General features: G+C 33.2%; 1 protein-coding gene across 1 annotated transcript in view; it reads left to right on the top strand.

Annotated features, from left to right (window-relative positions):
- Positions 1 to 22,814, top strand: part of CSMD1 (CUB and Sushi multiple domains 1) — a 1,087,660-nt gene that overhangs the window by 785,758 nt on the left and 279,088 nt on the right. Inside the window, exons 11-12 of the mRNA XM_058836707.1 lie at positions 13,782 to 13,885; positions 20,660 to 20,772. Of these exons, the coding sequence (XP_058692690.1) occupies positions 13,782 to 13,885; positions 20,660 to 20,772 (217 nt within the window). The remainder of the gene's footprint in view (positions 1 to 13,781; positions 13,886 to 20,659; positions 20,773 to 22,814) is intronic.

Genomic DNA, 22,814 nt, shown 5'->3' with positions numbered 1-22,814 from the left:
AGATTTTGTATGTTACAGCTAAAGGATGACAGCAAGTATTTATTTCTCAGAAAAGAGTCTATGTAAAATATTTTGGAAGGATCACTACATTGTAAAAAATGAACAACCTCCCAAAACTAGTGCAGCTGTTAAACCTATTTGTCTTTCTGCATGCATTATTTGACCATGTGTTAGTGTATATTGACCATGTGGGATTTTTTATTTGTACATGTAGGAAAAACTATTGTGTTTGGTGATACTAATTAGCTATATTGTGAAGTCCAAAACTGGTATCTGCTAAGTGTATCTGAAAATCTATTCCATGTAATATTACACTTTGAGTGTTCACGTCTCAAGTGAGCACTGAGAGAGTTTGCTCAAGGAACAGAGATCTCAGTGGGAAAGAGCAGGTGTGTGTTTTTCAAGGCTTTAACATTCATAAGTGAAATCCAATTACACATCCACAGTGGGTCTGATTCATGCCTGCTTTACATCTTTTCATCTACAGTTACATGTTTTAACAGGCCTGTAATCATCTATGCCTTTAATGACTGTCACACATTTAACCATGTTTCTATTTCAGCTCATCTGAGTGTCAATCTCTTCTAAGATGTAGATGATCTGTATTTTGCATCAACAGGTGATGCATCCTGAGCAGAGTAGGAAACTCATTCCTCTTGTTGCACTCCATATCAAATATCAGTCATAAAAAGATTGTGAGATGTTGAATTAATTGGAAGAAGGTGGGTGGGAAGTCAATACTGTAATCAAATTTCCTATTATAATCTCATTAATTCTGAACCAAAAATGTGCAGGTTTCCCACAGCATCAATCTCACTCAGATGGATATTCTTTCTAGTTTTGTTACAGTCCAACATGATTGTTTGAATTGTCTAAATTTTTTCAGCAACTGAAGAGAAGAGAAAAACTTAATCATTAAAATTTTGCATAATGTCACACACCCTGACACAAAACTTATGTGCTATATGATTACTTGACTTGAATTTCTCAGATGACTGTGACTGATTTTTTTATTTGTTTGGATTTTTATATATGTTGGGGTACATCTGAATTCATAATTTTGTGTTTAATTTGATTTTGTGTTTAATTTGATTTTGTAAAGTTCTGTGATTTCATGTGACTGAAGTAATATTAAAATTCTTTGTACTATGAATATAAAACATTTTGTGACAGGGAATTAATATGTGAAAGACTATTTTCATTTGAGAGCGTATGAATGGAACATCAGAAGATCTAAACATTTTTTGTCTTGTTCTTTATCACTATGTTTCATAGACATTTCACTATTTTTTATAGAAGGGCTTCTCTTCTCTTCTCTTCTCTTCTCTTCTCTTCTCTTCTCTTCTCTTCTTCTCTTCTCTTCTCTTCTCTTCTCTTCTCTTCTCTTCTCTCTCTTCTCTTCTCTTCTCTTCTCTTCTCTTCTCTCTCTTCTCTTCTCTCTCTTCTCTTCTCTTCTCTTCTCTTCTCTTCTCTTCTCTTCTCTTCTCTTCTCTTCTCTTCTCTTCTCTCTCTTCTCTTCTCTTCTCTTCTCTTCTCTTCTCTTCTCTTCTCTTCTCTTCTCTTCTCTTCTCTTCTCTTCTCTTCTCTTTCTCTTCTCTTCTCTTCTCTTCTCTTCTCTTCTCTTCTCTTCTCTTCTCTTCTCTTCTCTTCTCTTCTCTTCTCTTCTCTTCTCTTCTCCTCTCCTCTCCTCTCCTCTTCTCTTCCCTTCCCTTCCCTTCCTTTCTTCCATTCCACCTTTATTATTCTGCCTTTATCTATTCTATACTATCCTATTCTACCCTGTCCTACTCCTAGCCTAGCCTAGCCTATGCCTGGTAATGAAGTTCATATTACATATATTGCTCTAAGTTCTTGTCTTAACACAAAAAAGGTCACCAATATGATATTAAGCATAGAAGACGTCAAAGAACATTTATTCCACTTTAAATTTTATGTTGCTAAAATTACATTTTTCATTTTCATTTCAGGTATTAAAGACTTAATACCATTTCTTGGTCAAATATTAAAATGTGATTTTAGCCTTCAGGGATATTTTGTGATTTTGTTCTGCAGTGCTAGGATACAGATTTATTATTATTATTATTATTATTATTATTATTATTATTATTATTATTATTATTATTATTATTATTATTATTATTAATTTCTCAAGTTCTTTGATACAATGCTGTTATTGTTACTCAAGATAGGTAAGCTTTTTTGAGGAATAAACCTGAACATGATTTATCTAAATGCTTCCCCCAGCCTCCAAAACTGCATTGCAAAGTCTCATTATTCATTTCTTTGTCATAAAATTATATAATGCCAGTGTCAGAATTTATGCTAAATATCAAAAAATGCATTCAGTGTTTATACATTGCTATAGAAACAAAAGAAGAAGTTGCAGGAACATCAGAACACTGCGTTTTTAATTAGCTGAAAAAGGAGAATGGAAATATATAACTCCACCCAAGGTTTTCTGTTTTGCAGGTGTCATTGACATGCATGTCAAATTTGAACTGTTCTTATATCTTAAAAGCTACTTCATTTGGTCACTGGCCCAGCTTGTTTGAAGTATGGCTTACATTGCATTTAATTTTGTAGACAACATGTCTTCATGTTTCTATATCAATAAGAATTTCATCAAGAAAGTAACTGAACACACATCTTATCAGCAAACTAATATTTAAAACAGATTCAAAAGGCTTTGAGGCTTTGAAATCCATCTTTAAGGATACTCTTTTTTCCCCTACAATTTTATTGATAGCACAGTTTACTACTGAGTATTTATTTTTTTTCTGGAGTAAATTATTTATATGTTTTACCCTGATTTAAAGTAAGTCATATATTACTGCAGACAGAAAATTGCATGTGTCCTTAACTACTGTTCTCTTTACATTTTAATGATATTTTTTTACATAATCTCTTCATTGAATATTCATTTCAGATGATGTCTTAGCAAACTGACAGAAGCTGTTCTGTTTACCCATTTATAATTTGAATTAGATCCAAATAATGTCTTCCACTCAGATGTGTTCTTATGGGGCACTATGACCTCCATATTTGAGCAGATTGCTATATCGTTTTGATACTAATGACCAGAGATCATCTTCATTGATTCTGGTATATTTTTTATCAGGGCAAGAACAATGCAGGTCCAGAACAGCTCTACTCAAGTGCTTACAAATTCAAAGGCATAAAATCCAGGTAGACTATAAAGGAATTATGCCTGTAATCATTACAGTCAATCATATTTACCACTTCATCTTAATACATATAAACCTCATGGCACAGGTTGCAAATAAATATATTCGTTATCACTGAGATGCAAGGGAAATTTTAGCATTAGTACAGGATTTAAAAAAGCACATTCAGGTGTGGGAGATTAGATTTTATAGCCAAGGCAGGTAGGCTTTTACTACCAAAAAATCAAATATGTAATTAGGTTTTGTATTGTGCTTTTTATTTTTGGAAATTTAAGCCATGAGAAGCATTGCTGAACAGGGTTCAAAATGTGTGTGCTGTCATCACTATCACTATTTTTATGGCTTTTGGAAGAAAAAGTTTTGTTTTCTCACCATGATCACTAAGACTTGATCAATATGTACTATAGATGAATGCAAATATCTTCATAAGTACTTTTAATAGAAGTAATTTTAATATTTCAATGCTCCCATGTAGTTGTGAGTTGATCTTGTCGGGCTGCCACGTGCCCACCAAGCTTCTTTCTTGCTCCTCCTCCTCCTCATCAAGAAAGGAGGAGAAAATAAGATGAAAAAGCTCATGGGCCAAGGCAAGGATGGGGAGATTGCTCACCAATTAGGCAAAATAGATTCAACTTTGGGAAGATTAATTTTTAATTAAAAGTAGAGTAGGATGGTGAGAAACAACAATACAAACTTTTTCTCAAGTCAAATTCTTCTGCCTTCTTCCTGACTGAATGGTGAAAGGGTGTGGGGAATATGGGCTGCAGTCAATTCATCAACAACCACTTCTTCACACACTTCCCACAGGCTGCAGTTTATGGTTCCTTTCCTTTTTATTATTTCATGTAAAAATGTAATTGTAAATTACAAAGCTTGTAACATGCTAAGATTCATATTACTTCCTAGAAGGAAGTTTGTAGATTGAGGAAGTTTGCAGGATGACTTGAATTTTAGTTAATTAAAATAATAAAAATAGTACAGGGAATTATTCAGAAAACAATTGTTTTTCTATTTCAAAATACACTTGGGCCAACAAGTCATGTAGTTGTATATTTACAATAGAGTAGGAAGAAAAGCTTAGGAGAAAACACAACTTTCAAAGTCAGTTTAAGTTAATTTGTTAATAAGAATGCCAAAATTTCATATTCATCACTGCTTGTTATTCCTAATGTAAACACAGGGAAAAGTTATTTGCATCTTTTTATTCAGAATGAAGTTAACCTCAATGTATTTAAACTCTGTAGTATATAACATCATGTAAAAACTGTCCAGGTTTATGTAAAACCTTGGTGTTCTGACAATTCAATGTCCATGTAATATTACTGAGATTTTATTGCATAGTTCCCTCATTCTCATTATGTATATAAATATTTTGTACGTATAAATGTATATATAAGCAGTTCATATGTTGTAGCATTACAGTTAAGAGTTTTTCTATATGAAGCATGTGTTTTCTTACTACTTCAAACACATCAGTACACCAAAGATAGAATTTGTTTGTCCATCCTCAAGTATCTATTGCTCAGGTATTCAAGATGTTACAAGCAAGGCTAATGCGTATGACAGGAAAATCCATATCCCTCTAGAGATGCAGTTAGATAAGATGCAAAGATATCTTCTATGACAGAAAATATCTGAGTGAGGACATCTGAATTTAGTCCAAAGAAAGGAACACTATATGCTGATAAACTGCTTAGTTTTCTTCCTAAAATTCATTTCCATAAATACAATCTTCCATTAGAACAGTAAAATACCTGCTTTATCAGAGTTTCTGACTTGGCTCAGTATAGCTCAGACCTTTTCAGTCTCTGTTTTAAATAGCATTAAGCAGCACTTGTATACATTTCTAGTGAATTAATTTAACTGTCACATTGTATTTTTATGAGGCATTTCGTTCTATAAATATTTTGGCGTCTCTGTACCTCTGGAGACTTTCCAGTATTTACTTCAATTGCCTTTTTACACCATACAGTGTGATAGCACACTTCTAAATGAAATAGTTTCTGCTCTTGGAACTATCGTGCCGTACTTACAAGAAAACAATCTCAAGTACTCCTCAAAGAAAACAGGTGTTTATGGACTTTGCTGCTGCTGTTGAAGGATGGTTAGTACTGCAGGAAATTATCTTTAAAATAAGTTTAATAGTTTTAGAATGCATGAAATAAAGGATTTGCCCAACATGTTCAACCAAAAATAATATTAGACTTAGAACTACTTAGTTTGTATGGATTTTACATATTTAATTTGTTGTTTAAGGTCATGAATGCAAATCTGCTTTGTTATTTTGTTGCTTTTATCTCCTGGATATTCTACTGACCCACATGTCATTACAACGGTATTTGAATTTCCTTGGTGAATACTGCACAATGATATTTGGGTTGGGACACATAGAATTCATTAGAATTTTTTTTAAGTTTTCTGAAATTTGAATATTTTCCATATTTTGTTTATGTTTCACATGAAGTTTAAGTAAGAAGAGTTAAAATTTCAGAAAACTCTTGAGGAATTAAGCTGTTAAATAAGTAATTTTCGAGAACTTGAAATTATTTGCTTTAAGGACTACACAATAATAGGGCTGAGATTTAATACTTCAGATTCCCACATAGGGCTCTGCCTAGAGAATAGTTTGTGTATAGATAGGTATGCACCCTTGATACTTACACACTTCTTCATTTAGACCTTTACTTCACGTGCTCTATCAAGCTTCATATGCACTTTTAATTCATTAATTAATAAAATTAACCTATTCTTTAAAGACTTCAGGAAGGAAAACAACAGCCAAAACAGGGTAAAATAAATATCTTTCTCCTGCTTAAATATATGAGGCAAAAAAAATTCGATGAACCCATTTAAAAAGTGAGATTTTCAGCCTTTATTTAAGTCAGAGTTTTTATATGGTAATTCATGTGTTCTTAGTTTATGTGTAATTTGTTTTTAAGAAATGCTAGCTGGATCCTTTAATTTTCAAATTTAAAGAATAGTATTTTCAGACCTGTTTTGAAAAACGAATCCAAAAGTATTTATTTAAAATGTTTCATAAAATATTTCCAATGATACAATTAGCACAGTCGGAATTATTTTTCATGAATGGCAAGTAAATAGATGCATGCTTTTTTCGACTTCTTTTCCATTGTTCAGTTAAAAAAAAGGCATAATGTTTCTTTAAAGCTTGTATTTCCATTTTTGTTTCCTACTGACAGTTGGAGCAGCAGCAGGAGCAAAAATTAAAGCCATATATTTGGCATTTTCCTTTGGCAGAAAATGAGAAATAGATCATCCTACTATATCAGAGAGTTGTCTAAAATTGTCCAAAAGTGATAAATTCCAAATTTTTGGTGTGAACATATGAATAATTATCCCCTCTTGTGATTCTGCTTTTTATTGTTTTAATTTTATCTTTCAAACCTAAATGAAATTTATTGATAATTCATTACAAAGATGGCTCACATAAATGTGAAACATTCATTGGACTTAAAACTTCAATTTTAATGCTGTATGCTATTCTGTGTACTTAGAAATGGCAACATGTTTGTATACATATCAAAAAAACCGAAAAGAAGGGAAATGTTTCAATGATTAAGATGGCAAAGTGAAATTTGACATGATGTTTAGGCACTGTAGCTGAAGATTAAAATCTAGCTTGGCAACAAGCTGCTTCTTTGACTGAGTAACAGATTGTGGCAGCTCTGTTAACTCTGAAATCATCATTATGGGATTTTTTTTATGTGTCCCTCTACAGAAGAAACAAAACTGAGCTTAAAAATGTGCTCATTTCCTTACTGTGGATGTATTTAAATTCCTTAAGTAGATGATTAGTTATAGCTCTATTTCACATATACAACAGCTACCACTAAAAATGGCACTTCATTTTTAACAAGAATTTTATTATTCTCATTTTTGCAATTGATTCTCTATTTTTTATAGGTTTAGCTTCCAGCCACTGTATGTCAATCCTTTTTATCTGTATATCAGAAAGTTCTTCCTTATTGGAGTAGTCTAAGACTAGTGTCAAATCACTTAATAACTTTTACTACACAAACAAAATGAACTGATTTTTCTTAAAATTGTTCTTATTGCTTTCTTCCAAAGATCTCAGATTATTTGGTCTTAATTAACTTGTTGAAGAAGGGCTATGCTGGATATGGCAAATACATTCAGTGTTTGTGTTATCAATGGCAATCCAAAGAAAGAAAAGCTGTGGGGAGAAAGACAATCTGTGTTTTCTTACCTAAGAAATGTTCCAGGCAGGGGACAGTCACTTGATAACAGTCATTATAAAACAAACTGTTGGATCTTTGGTATTATTATTCTTTTTTAGTGATTTTTTTTCCTTCTTTTATTAAAACAGCATCCGCATTTTTGGTTTTACATTATTACTATTATATGTTATATATTGCTGGTTTTTCCTCCTTATCTTTGTTTAATTTCTACCAGGTGTGGCTATTAGGTTAATTTTCAAGTCATTAGTGAAGGCTAAAAGGAAAATAAATTCCTAGGAATGAGGAATATAAATTATAATATCAATATTGAAAAATAAGGAAATTTATTTTTATAATTGCTTTTTTAAATAACTGCAGTTTTCAGATAATAGTAGTAGCAAAAGCCTGCAAGATTTCTTTAAAATAATGAAGAGAATAATCTAAGTGTTTTCAATAAGTTTGTAGTTATTGAACAAAAACTAGAGGTATTAAAATTTTACAGGACAGGCCCATGTATTGGCATCAATTTTATTTTGTCAAATTTTATTTTGTTAAATAGGTTGGAACCTATTTACCTATTTCAACCTGGTAGTTACAAGTTATTAATTTTGCATCTTATTAATTTCAGCTGTACTTATGCCAAATTATGAATAATATAAATGGCTGGGATAAATGGTTTGCCTTTTTTAAGGGTTTTGAGAGAAAAGAAATTATTGATTTACAAAGGAATATGAAAAAAACATTATGCCATCTTTCACAATTAATCACACAAAAATATTGTGTATTAGAGTTACCTAGTGCATTAGGGTTACCTAGTTTTATTACTATTTGTAGTCAATTTTTTATGTTTCTTCTTCCTCTGGATTTTGGCCATAATTACATTGCCTCCTAAAACTTCAAGAGATATCACTGTAGGAGGGGTGGGCTAGGGAAAGAGCAGAGTTTTGAGAATTTTAGAGAATACTGGATTCTTCTTTGTGTTCTCTAATACTGGCAACATCTTTTGACATTCTTTGTATATTATGTTGTTCTTTAAGTGAATTAGGTGCTCCAAACCTTGGTTTAAAGCTCTACTCTTTTAGAATCTGGCTCCCTTATTCTAAAAATTTTAAAAGAATATTTAGAAATCTGAAAGAATATAGCAGTACTTCCATGTTTGTGTCTATAGAAATGCTTTCTTTTGCTTTCAAATCCCTTTAACCATGACGTATCCATAAAAGAAATTACAGAGTACAATAAAATTGAATATTTATATTACTTTCAATGTTTACATAGCAGCAGGGATAAGATGCAAAGTAGGAAAATACTGTTATATTTGAAGGAAAATACTGTTACATTAAATACTGTTACATTTGTAACAGTACCATGAAATGGAATAACCTATGGCAGTTGCAAACAGCTTTCATAAAAAGACTTTATAACGAACACATTTTCTTTTTACTATTTTAAATTTCTAATCATGGATGCTCAGGATTGTTTTATTTTCTGATTTTAATGCATGGTACTGTAGTTGTACTCAGGCAACAAATTGTCTCACTGTATTTTCTCATCTTTAAGAGATGTTCCTTCAAGCTGTTCCTGGGGTTTTTTTTGTTTGTTTGTTTTAGGCTGGTTTATTTGCTTTTTTTTGTGTTTTTGGTTTTTTTGTTTCATTGTTTTGTGTTGCTTTTTTTTAGTTTCTTGGGGGATTTTTTGTTTGCTTTTGTTGGTTTGTTTGTTTTTGAGGATTTTTTGCTTTGTTTTTTGTTTGTTCTTTGGATTTTTCTTTTTTTGTTTGTTCTTTGTTTTGGTTTGGTTTCATTTTTTTGTGGGGGGATAAGATACACTTCTACTAGTACATTTATGCTGTTTTGAAGTTGTTGGCTTGATGTGCTTGTAAATCTAACAGATATGGGGATTTTTCATTTCTTCTTGCATCTTAAAATACACTGTCCTTACTTTTTACTTTCTATTTACTCTACTTAATGCATACATTTTTAACATATATGTATAATAATATAGTAAATAACATATATATAACATATATAAGTAATAGTAAAATAGGTCCTCTAGGTAGTGAAAAGAACATGCACACCTAGATGTTTTGGAGATGTAGCATTCCCACTTGCCCTATTGCTTCCTCCAGGCAAAATGTCCATCTAGGCATTTCCTTCAGCTCTGGTGCTGCCTTTATCCATTGCTTGCAACAGCAATTATGGCAGCAGAAATATGAAGTATGGGAGTACCTAAGATAAAGGAAAATGTTTCAAATGAAAAAATAATTGTGACAAATTCACTTGCAGAACTTTCATATAGGTCCTTGCTTAGGTGTCTCATAACTTTAAGCTTTTTCTTATTTTCTATTTTCACAGTCTATTTATCTAATATGAAGTAATCATTCTGAATTGCTTATAAGGGAATTTTGTCTCATACCTTTCAGAAAGCAAATAAGATCATTCTTCTGTAAGAAGAATGTAACTGATCATCCAGAAATAAATATAATGTGTTTCGAAGCAATTTTCATGTTTCTAGGTTTTCTAAATGAAAATTAATTCATTTCTTCTTTTAATTTGTTCATATTAAGCATATGTAAATTGTGATGGTTGAAATACTGGAATTTTTTAATTGCAAAACAAAATTGAATCTGGATAAGCATCTTAGAGCTGCTTTTCTCCTGCCTTGGTATATAAATCAATATTGTTTAACTACATATGTTGTATATTGTGGTATATTTTGATATTATTCAAACCTCATAAGTTTCTCCTATGCTGTCCTCATATTTAAATCAGTATAAAACTGTCTCATTCTTCAATCTATCATGTGAAAAATCATAAAATTCTTCTGACAGTACAAAGTTTTATCTACAGACAAATTTTAACCAAATAGAAATGGGTAAATATTAGTCTCCCATAGTCATCAAAACTCCCATATATTCATTGGAAACAATAATTCTAAATGGCAGCTTGCTCCACCTTAAGACAGGAAATATGACTTGTGTCAGTTTCACTGAAGTGCTTGGTAAAATTTTGGAGAAGATTATTCTGGTAATTATTGAAAAACACAGTCAGTGTTCACAGGACAACACAGTCAGCGGTCACAGCAAGTAGTTCTTCATGAGGGGAAAGTCCTGCTTGACATACTTAATTTCCTTTTACAATAGGATAACCCACCTAGTTGATCAAGGGAAGGCAGTTGATGCGGTCTTTTTGGATTTCAGTAAAGTTTTTAACAGTGTGTCTCACAGGATCCTTCTGGACAAAATGTCCAGCCCACAGTTGGATAAACACATCATGTGATGGCTGAGCAACTGGCTCATGTGTCAAGCACAAAGGGTGACAGTGACTGGGGTGATGCCAGACTGGGGACCTGTCACTAGTGGGGCTCCACAGGGCTCTATTCTCAGCCCAGTTCTCTCCCACATCTTCAGAAATGACTGGGATGAAGGACTGGAAGGAATACTGAGCAGGTTTGCAGGTGATACAAAACCAGGAGGAGCTGTTGACTGCCTTGAAGGCAGGGAAGCCCTTCAGAAAGAGCTCAATAAATTAGAGTATTGGACAATCATCACCCATAGGAAGTTCAACTTGCATAGGAAGGCCAAGTGCTGAATTCTACACCTGGAATGGCACAATCCTGATTGTGTGTATAGACGAGAAACTGGAATCAGACCTGCGGAAATGGATCTGGGGAACCTGGTCAGTGGCAAGTTGAACATGAGCCAGCAGTGCCCCAGCAGGCAGCAGGGCCAGCCCTGTCCTGAGGGGTATCAGGGACAGCATGGCCAGCCAGGCAAGGGAGGGGATTGTCCTGCTCTGCTCTGCACTGGGGCAGCCTCAGCTGCAGTGCTGGGGGCAGTTTTGGGCACTGCAATATAAAAAGAACATTAAACTATCAGAGAGTGTCCGAAGGAGGGCAATAACGATGGTAAAGGCCTTGAGGGGAAGCTGTATGAGGAGTGACTGAGGGCACTTGGTCTGTTCAGCCTGGAGGAGACTGAGGGGAGACCTCACTGCAGTTACAGCTTCTTGTGAGGGGAGGAGGAGGGGCAGGCACTGATCTCTTCTCTGTGGTGACAGTGACAGGACCTGAGGGAATGGCCTGAAGTTGTGCCAGGGGAGGTTTAGGTTGGATAGCAGGAAAATGTTCCTCACCCAGAGGGTGGTTGGGCACTGGAACAGGCTCCCCAGGGAAGTGGTCACAGCACCAAGCCTCAGGCACATGATGTGACTTTTGGGGCTGTCTTCTGCAGGGCCAGGAACTGATCTCAATGATCCTTGTGGGCTCTTTTCACTGACTGTGAAAAAAGTAATGATTAGACTGGGTGCTTACTGCTTATGTGTTAAAATTTAGTTTTTATGAGTCAGATTGAAGGAATTTAAGTTAGTCCTCTTAACTCTCAAGGTCTTTCCAAAAGATTTTATGTGTTAGCAGAGAATAACCATTATCATGGAAACAAAGATAACAAGATTTTGTTTAATACTGTGCAATATATCTTCACAATGTATCTCCAATAAAGGAATGTTTCTTGTCACATTTCCCATATGCTTAGCCAGAAGCTTAAAACTTTCATTTATGGCTTATATCCAATTACTTTTTTTCCCTAACTTATTTTATTATTAAAGAGGTGAACATTCATATTTGTTTTTAAATTGTTGTGTGAAAGAATTCGTAAGTCTAACCGAATGTATTATTTGGAGTTGAACCAAATGTATTATTTAAATAATACATTACCATATATTTTCATGGAATATTCTATCAGGTTTCCTCTTCCATATGAAATAATAATTGCATTAAAAGTCTTGCAGTTATTTTTCTTGCCAGGAACAACTCTCTTTTTGAGCATATTGTTTTACTTCATTTTGGCATTATTAGTCTTGATTTAATAAAGAAATTTTTCATGTTAACCACTGATATAATCTAGGAATACTAGAAGGTACATCAGGAGAAGATGGAAATGCATATTGTTTTATATGCAGCATATTGCTTAAAATTCTTACGATTATTGAAACAATGGACAGCCAAGGCATGAGACCTAGCTAGCAGGGCTTTAGGAAAGGCAGATCAAACCTGAGCCCATTTTGGGTGACCTCTCTAGTGGATGAGAGAAAAAGGTGGTGGGTTTTGTCTGCCTGTAGGCTTTTCTTTGGATTACAAAAAAATGCAATGTGTACATAGTGGACATAGTACAATTATGTACAATATACAATTACAATTATTTACATAGTACAATTTAGTGGTGTAAATTTCTCTCTACAGTTCATTCAGAACTATGCTTTTCCAATTCCAACACAGAAATGAAGTGTCGTGGCTTTCTTTTTTAATACTGAGAAAGTTTAAACAATTGTCTTAGCGTGGGTCATACTTTTTTACAGGGCTAAAATGGATCACGATAAATTTCTTGATGATCACATAGCAATAAACATAAGTGAATGGAAAATGTAGGTTTTTTTATGTGTTTCTTCCAAAAAAGCAGCATAATAAGGCTTATGCTGAAAGCTTAAATCTGACCCAAATGTTGTTCCTATCCACAAAACAGAAGAAAAATTAACTGCATTACATGCAATGGCTGATGTCGTCTGAGAGCTTACCAAGGAATATCTCCAAAAGTTAGATAAATATTTCCAAAAATAAATAATTTTTTGGAAAATCAGTGACTCTCTATGCTTTTGTGTCAAGTTGTTTCCAGAAACCTTTGTATCAAATTACAAAAGGGTACAATATCCAAATACATATGTACATATATATCAGCTGCAACTACCCAGCAATACTGAACTCTAAAACTTCTTCCCTTGTTCTTTTATATGAAACTAAGTCTATTTTCATACTTTATCTTAAAAAATTGCAGTTTCATAAGTAACTTTTCAGAGAATTCTTAGAGATGCATTTGTAATTTTCATGACAATGACTAGACATTGTGTGGAACCACAGTTTAATGTTAGTAATTCATGCAAGGAAATTAGTGCATTTGACTTTCTGTGAACCAGCCTCCTCCATCATTTTGTGAATTGGTAGCTCATATGTTCTACCTTGTTATTGTATAATTCAACAGATAAGAATGTTTTAATATACTTCCACTACTAGCTATACAATCTTTATATAGATAATGCAGTTAAAAAAAAAAGGAAAAAATATTTCTTTCTTCCATAATGAATATTATCACCAGTTAGTGATGACTGGCATCTTAGTATCTTAGTGGGTGATACTTCTAAAGTATTGTGACTTGCTCCTAGGTTTTGGAAAATACAGAAGTTTCTGCAATTGTGCTCTTTCTAGGTATCTTTCAAAAATTAAAGGAAAACTAACTGAAATAATTATTGCATCATTATTTGATTTACAGTAGGCAAATTATCCAAGAATGGAAGAGGTTAAATAACATGTGGGAATGTTTTGAAGTAACAGAGTTATTTAATTTTAATAGGTCATAAAGCTTGCTTTTGAAGAGTTTGAACTGGAAAGAGGCTATGATACTCTTACTGTTGGAGATGCTGGGAAAGTTGGTGATACAAGATCAGTGTTATATGTGTAAGTACACAACTTCCAAAATTTTCCTTGAAATTTGCTGTCGTGTTGTTTCTTCCAGGCCAGGATGTATGACTTAAATTTGCAATTTTAATGTATGGAATTAGATAATTAACGTAAGCTTAAAATTCAAGTACTGTCAAAGAAGAATGTTCATTACAAAGTTCACTCTAAATCCTTAGTAACATCTTTATAGGCTTTAACATAAGGGACTAAAACTGCAAATTAAATTAAAAAAAAAAAAACCACAAAAAACCCTTCTTTTAAAAAGAAAAGGAACTACCTCTATAACTGTAATTGTATTCACAAGCAATAAGGGAATAAAAACATAAAAAGCTTGGATTTCAGTGAAAAGAAAATACAACTTGTGTAAAAAATAAGGTATTGATTGATTTCAAAATTTGAATAATCAAAATTGGATTTGTGTATAAAAATTTATTGATCGAACATAGTCCATTTTTCAGTAAATTTAAACATTCTTTATGGAATATTATAATGTCATATATTGACAGTGTTGGAATTTAGATAAATTTGAAGGAAAATTCCAGACTAGACAGCTACTCTTAATAAGCAGTTCTACAATACTGTCTAGACTAATGGAAATAATAGAACTCTGTACATATTAATTAATCTCATCTACGTTAACCATCTCATTTTGTTGTATATGCTCATTTTTTCTTACTGCATAATGAGAGCTTGTGGTTAACAAGATATTTTGGCAATCTCTTTTAGAGGGTTAAGTATCACATGAATCCTGGTCACCAAACACAAAACCAAATTACAGATTTGATAAATTATCAATGACTAAATAAGAGAAACTAGCAGCATTTATGTCATAATCACATTACTTGACATAGCATAAAAATGTGTTGGATAAAGACAGTATTGAACACATTCGATAAAAAGAATCCATTATAATTTTATATTTTAAGGAGGTTTTAATCCATATAAATAATTGCCATGTTTCCTTTACTTTATGGCAAATGAATACTCTTAGCACCCACACATTTTTATTTTAAATAAAGTAGCATATTTTTTCAGGGACAAAGCTTTGGACGATAATTTCATTATAGGTACCGGTTTAAGAAAATATAAATTTATTAATCGATAAATTGAAACATCATATCAAAGTTCATAGAAAACCCTTGGCTTAATTTGGCTTAAAGCTATGATGAAAAATTATTGAATTATTTTCCCAATGCTTGTGCTCCCTGGGTTGCAATACCAAGTAGTTGCTACTGAGTAAATTGAATTCTATATTCTGAGTACCTGAAAAAGAAAAAACAAAAATGAAAGCAAACAAAAAAACCCCCTCGTTTTGAGAGCTTACATGTTATACTAACAAGAAAAATATGAAATGGAAATGGATTTCCAAACCTAAGTTTATTTTTTCTTCTATTTTGTGGACCAGTCGTATAACGCAACAGTCCTTCCTGTGATGTTGATTTAACTACTTGTAACTATGACAAACGGGGTTTTTTTCTTTTTGAATTGGAATACATTTTACTCATAGGGATTGCAAAACTCCTTAAGAGTCATGCCGTTAAGTAGCAAATATGCTATCCCAAACTGTTAATTCTGTTTTCTACACTGTGCATACTTCATATGCCAAAATTTGCCAAAATTATATAAAAATTAAAATTCTGTGTCAATTTTCAATTTTTACCTTTCCATTTGAAGCCATTTAGTCTGTGACTACCTAGTCCACATCTGTTTTCCATGACTGAGCAAAAAAAAAAAAAAATCTAAAATATTATTTGTTTATATCAATTGCTAATTAATAACCAACACTCTAATAATAACATCACCTCCCATAACTTTTTTTCACTTTAATAACATTTTAAAAATCATGTGGCAGATATACACTTCTAAATCCATCAGTGGCATTTCTACAACTAGTACAATGGTCTCACTAGAGACACACTTCTAACCGTTTCTTCAGTATACTTTTTTCCACTAAAACAGTGACTGTTTTATTCCTATTACTCCACAGGCCATCACTTAGGATTACGGTACAGTGTTGGTCCTACCATCTTTACAGTAAATTCTATGTTTGATAAAAGCAAAATCTATGCATATAAATTTATCTGCCTTTTGGGGTGCAAAATTAGCATTACTCTGAAAATCATTTGAGAAACGAAATTATTAATAACTGAAATACACTGGAATGCAGGAGAGCCCAAAGACAAAACTATAATCTCATGATAATTAATAATGAATATAAATTTCTATTGAGTCAGTGTCCTTGAAGGTATTAAACACTGGATTGTATCATGTATTACGAAATATGTTATATTTAAACAGCATCACAGATATGTGCCATTTCACTTGCTTTTCAGGAGGGTCTTCTAAATGCAAAGTAACATCCCTCATAAAACACTAGGTCCACTTGTAGAGTATATTATCATGAACAAGTTCATAACTAAATGTCAGAGTGATTTTCTTATCAAAATTTTTTATTAGTTGGTTGTAATAACATCTATTACATTTAATGAGGTTTGAGCAGCACCTTGCAATTTCTTATTCATCCCAGGAGAATGAAGGAGCTTACAGCAAAGACTTTTCTGGCTAGATTTAATTTCTAAATTTCTCAGGGTATCTTAAAGAAATAATACAGCTTTTCTTACACTCTTCAAGCTTCTGTTGGCAGACAAAATGAAGAAATTTCTGCAGAAATTCTGCAGAGCATCACTATAGAATCTCCTACATTTGATTCTATTGTAGCTTTTATGATTTAGTTTGAACAAAATATGCTAAAATAAATTAAAAATAAAATAAATCTTTCTAAGTTAAAATCTAATTGTAAGTATTTGAATCTTTCAGCTTGGCAGAAAATTGTCATTTGTCAACATATAAGCCTCAGCCCCATGCAAAATTTTCTAGTTCTCAGGTGCTAAACTCCACAAGGTAGTAGCTACCTCTTTATTGTAAATTTAAACATAGTAAACAAATATTGTATTGTAAACAAGCTCAGACTTTTTAATGAGCTTGGTCGTGCCAGGATGTTTATAAGCCAGTCATCTTGCGAGCATTGGAGCTGTCTAAAGGCAGGTCAGTAAATAGAGGACCTTTAAATACTCTATGGAAAGAGGAGATTGAGGGAGTTGAGAACCATGATATATAAATGGTCTGTCCTTTCCACACTGTCCCAACAGTCATCCATTAACAATTGTCTGTGTAACCTCAAAGCTGTAGCACTACAGCTCGAGAGTAATATGAAGGAATCTTGATGTTTAAAAAGGAGAAAAAAATTAAGTGCAGACTCCCCATCTTTATTTTTTTTACAAAATTGGGAAAATTATTAGAAAAGGTATTTTAAGTTCCTGAAAGGTAGCACTGTTATCATATGAAACCCAATATACATTGATGAAGGTCAAATTATTTCAAATCAATTTTATACATTTATTTGAGAGTCTAGTTGGCATATAAATTAAGGATCTGTTGAGTTTTAATTTATGAAAGTATTTAATTTTAATATTTATAGTAAACTTTTCTAAAAATCTATTCACCAATATCTTAATTAATTGAAGTGGGATATTCACATCAATTTCATGATTTTTAACAATTGTTTCATCTGTAATCTTTACTTGTTGGAAAATTTAGTAGTCTTTATGGATTATGTAGGCTGAGATGTTTAGCTCTGGAAAATAGTTATACAACTTAATAGTAATCTAAATATGCTTTGGTTATAAAGTTTTGAAAGCAGTTATTTCTTATATTTAACAGACTTTGTCTACAACTAGTGATTACCCTTTCAGAATAATTCATTAGTAATCATCATATGTGAGCTGAAGTTCATCAGTCAGAATGTGTCCTACAATGTCCTGTTTTCTGTTTTTAAATTCTTGTGTATTAAACAAACACAGTGCTTTAGAAGGTCTGCTTTGCCTCCAAATGCTATGATTTATATTTTTCTTGGAGCACTTACATTAAAGCTTCATTTTTTTTTTAATGATTCCCTTAAAACATGAATCTTTTAACTCCTTCCTGTACAGAAAAGTGTTAGCTTTTTTACCTCCAATACAAAGAAGAAACTGTACATTAGTGATTCAAACCCAATTGTTATGTCAGCTGTTTCAGTACATAGTAAAAACATCCATGGTAGTAAAATGCTTTATAGTAAACCTTTATCCCTTTCTTCTATTCATACAAAGTATGGAAAATTACTGGGGGGCTTAGAAAAGGACCTACCCTTTCACAACTGCTAAAAACCAATATTTCTGTTCCTGGAGACCATTCTCTGTAGCTTGGATCCCGCTTCTTGTGGATAACTAAGCAGAGAGACAAATTTTGCAAACAACTGCTTTCTCTAGAGCTGCCTTTTCTGACCTGTGATCTGTTCAGAGTAGTGAGAAGCTCAGTTTAAATTTGCCTCAACATTTTTAATTTCCCTCATGTGGAGATGAACTGAGGTAGAACGAGGCGCTCCAGGTTAATGCCTGGCCTGAAAGTCTCTGTTCTTGGACTTGCAGATGGACTCAGAGTAACAGCAGGTGTTGGTAGACAGACCTGCATTCCCTAAACATTTGATCTGCCCTATCTGCCATCCTGATAGTTATCTGCCTTGTAGTTCTATGTATGGAGGTATTCTCAAGGAGTAAAACCAAACAAAAGAAAACAACAGAATCTCAACCAAACCAGCAAACAAAAGACAAAAAATATCAAACAAAACCAAAACAAACAAACAAAAACACACCATAAGAACTCACCAGACACAAAACTACCACCATCACAAAAAAAATTCTGCATTTTATTGATTTCTGCTTTTAGCATATTTTTTCATTTGGGAAGGGGCCCTTCCCTTCCCTTCCCTTCCCTTCCCTTCCCTTCCCTTCCCTTCCCTTCCCTTCCCTTCCCTTCCCTTCCCTTCCCTTCCCTTCCCTTCCCTTCCCTTCCCTTCCCTTCCCTTCCCTTCCCTTCCCTTCCCTTCCCTTCCCTTCCCTTCCCTTCCCTTCCCTTCCCTTCCCTTCCCTTCCCTTCCCTTCCCTTCCCTTCCCTTCCCTTCCCTTCCCTTCCCTTCCCTTCCCTTCCCTTCCCCTCCCCGCCCCATTTCTTTACATATGTGTTTCTGCAGGCATCTTCTAACTACTTTTGTTTATGTTACTCAGTGTCTGGTGAGGTATCTTCCTTTCCTAAGCTGGCTATTTTATTCATTTAAGTGAATGTCCCAACTTTATCAATATTCATTATTTTACCAGAAAGAGAATATTCAGTATTCTGACTATACCTACCATCTCTTTGAACCTGTACAATTCCAAATTAATTTGGTAAGCAGCTCAGTTTTCAGACTAAGCAGCTGCTTTATTTTCGTTCTTATACAGGTCAAACTGTGCAACCTAGCTTTTTAGCATTCTTTCTTGATTTCCTTACTTATCCAAGCTAAGCACTGTTTATATGTTTGCATATGCTGAGCTATAATGGATTTATTATTTTCCCTCCTTTTATGTACTTATAGTATCATAATAATCAGCTGCTTACCAACAGGTCATAACCAGAATTCTTATAGACCATATTAAAGCAAACTCAGCCATTGTCGCAGCAGTTCCAGGTGCTACATTCAGTAGTAATTGCTAAGACCATTCTTCTCAGAAGGGGATAATATATTTTAATTTTATTTTCAATATATCAGAGTAAGAACTTAAATTATTGTAGATATAGGATATATAGTTTCTTGTTCATAACCTTGATTGAAGACAAAGATGATTCCTATATCTTGTCTCATGGTTGCTCAGTTCTCACCTTGTTTCTGGTCAGTCTATCCTTTTATTCTGTCTTTGCATTTAAATTGCAACAGTATTAACATCTGGTTTACTATGTTTAAATAATATGTTTTGGAATAATACACTGTTTTCTTGAGAAATTCTTCTTCTGGAACATCTTATCTTGTTTTGGCACATTATTAGTTTTACTTAACTCATGCCTATTTGTTTCGCATAATCAAGACTGAGGGTACGAAGAAGGAGAGAGAATTTTCTGGTTTGTATCTGACAAAAGTTTAGTTAGTGAGATTCCACAGCCACTTTTTATGTGTGACTCTTCCCAATACTTTTTGTAGAACTGTATACCTATAACCATGATCTGAATGATTTGCAGTACTAGAACCTGATTATGCATTAATTTTTTGCTATTAAGGAGCAATCTTTTTCTTAAAGATTCTTTTTGACACACAACTTTTTGATACCAGTATTATAGATGTGTAAGTGACACTACTGACAAGAAATAAATTCTATGGTGGGATTCACCAGTTTGCCTTATATGTGTTGTATATTGCACTGTACTTATCTATACATAGCTGTCACACATTACTGTGTGAGAAATAGAAGTTTCCCTGAAATTTGAGAGATCATTGTGAGTTATTTTAATGGAGTATATGTGATGTAGTAAGTTCTGGACACACAGGCTGTAATGCATGTAAAGCAATTTTCTACACTTTTAGAAAGCAATACTCGTCCAAACAGGTGAAAACTAATTCATACAGTCACTCTCATGTCTTACAACTTAATTACTTAATGGAATCTTCAGGTAAGAACAGCTTTATTAGACGTGTTTAATCATTGTTGAATGCAGTCATTCAACTTTTTTTCTATTACTTTGCATTGTTCTATTTCATATAGAATAGTTAATTTTATCAAAAAACCAACTGATTAGGACAGGATGTGAATAGTTTCAAAGCCTGTGTTTTGTAGTAGTGGGGGTGATAATAGTAGTAGCAGTAGTAGTGGTGGTGGTAGTAATTTATGCACCTACAAATGACTTTGCCATTTATCCTACATACAGACTCACTGGATCTAGTGTTCCTGATCTTATTGTGAGCATGAGCAACCAGATGTGGCTTCATTTACAATCTGATGACAGCATTGGCTCACCAGGATTCAAAGCTGTTTATCAAGGTATGACCTAAATTAACTATTTTAAACACATGTTGTAAGTTACTTCATTATACCCCAGCAAATTAATTACAAAGAGGCATTTGGTCCTTTCACAAACTTAGAGTTTTGATACTGTCTCTATTGTCAGTTAACAGTTAACGAAGACATAGATTTCCAAATACTGACAAAACAACTAAAAATATTTGTAAAAAAAATGAAAGTTATTGTTCTAGTATTTTTTGCTAAGAGGTCAATAGAAGCTATAAATTTCCAATATATTTGAAAGGTCTTAAATTTTCCATTCTGCTAACCTGTATCATATTGGACACTTTTTAAAAAACATTGTTTAATATTCTAAGACTTTAATGGGGTGCTTATAAAACTTATTTTCTTGCCTCACTGAGAATCTTCACAGATCTAAGTCAAAATGAGTATGTAATGAAAACAACAGATGTATTGTATGTTATTGTGGAATTAGGAAGATGTATAGAGTTGTGGAAATTTAACTAAAAAAAAAAAAAAAAGATAAGTTACCCTAGCCTCATTTGTGTTGCTTCTGTCTCAAAGAAATAAGAACCTTTGTAAATAACCATCTTTTTTTTTTTGACTGTGTGAAATTCAGTAACTTCTGAAGTTGATTAATTGTATTAAAAAATATCTGGTATCTCTTAGTATGCACGCATGTATTGATTTTTTTCCACTTCAATAGGTTGTATAGACCTAAAACTAGAAAAAGCTCTTTCTTATTAACATCTGGTATCATTTTCTGTTAATTTCCATGTTAATTAGTTCCCCTTAAGGATAAGGGAAAACACTTGATACTATGTTCAATACTACCTTATGGGGACATATGATGAAAATTATTTGATTATAATAATCTTGTGCAAATTAGTTTTGTACAAAAGATGCTGCAAAAAATTGAGAGACTATTCAGAGTTCAGTAACTGGAAGTAACTGAATTAGAAGGGTGGGAGTGCTCCTTAAACATTGTCCATAAACTGAAGTACCCTAAGTGTTTCACTTAACTTCTAGTTACCTTACTGCTTCAATACCAAAACAGGCAAAATAAAGAGTGAAAAGTTTTGGAGATGTTAACCTCAAGTTTAGCAAGCTATACATTTATTGCACTAAGGTCATTAGGGCTTGTGTGAGCAGATTTTTAGAAGCAGGGTCTCTGTCTGTGACGTATTGTGAACACTGAAAGGAACAGGAAGGGGATATATTCCCCAGTGGTCAGCCAGGAAACACGGTGTTACTTCTCTACACTAATATTTTTCTGGTCTCTCCTTTGAGGCAGGTGATGATCATAGCAATGATTACGGTTATACTACCACCATTATTTTTCCCTAATACTCTATTTCTTTGGGACTCACTCAAGCTCACTATTTGTTATTCCCACTCATGGTACTGATTGGAGCATGCTAATCAGATCAACTGTTTTACATTCATAGTTTAAGTTTCTGTGTGCACATATTGCTGGATAATATTTGATTGTTTTAATTATTATTATCTACTTCTTTTATGCACCATGTTTTGGTTTTCTTCAATGTGAACCAAATTCAACAAATTAAGGAAAAAAGCGGAGAAAGAAGGGGTGATTCTCATGAGGGTGGCAATCACTTCCCATGAGAATCCTCTGAAGCAACACTACTGAGATTTCCAGTTCTGTGGCCATGAGAATAACCGTATGAAAACAAGGAAAATTACAGAGGCTCTTGGAATAATATCCCAATTGCTTAAATGTGATTAGATTCACAAGAACTGTGAATGAAAAAGCAGATGCAGACCTGTAGCCCTTCTATGACTAAAACATTAAGGAATCTTCAGACATTGTGCCATGCATGAAGCCTGTATAGTTACACATCTCAAGTCTGTTTTATTGCATGAGTACAATCACATACTCTTTATCTAAATTAATCTTAACTCTTGTCCCTTCTGTCATGCTTTTATCTTTTGTACTTGTGTCATTTCTAGGGTCTGTTTTTATTTAGAAAATATATTGTCTTTAAAAAAAACATTTGTGAGATACACTCAGTGGAAATACTGATTATATAGTGGAAAGA

This window comes from Poecile atricapillus, chromosome 3 (genome assembly GCF_030490865.1).
Source record: "Poecile atricapillus isolate bPoeAtr1 chromosome 3, bPoeAtr1.hap1, whole genome shotgun sequence".
Lineage (NCBI taxonomy): Eukaryota > Metazoa > Chordata > Aves > Passeriformes > Paridae > Poecile > Poecile atricapillus.
The sequence above is the reverse complement of the archived record's forward strand: the minus strand, read 5'-3'. Positions and strand labels throughout refer to the sequence as shown.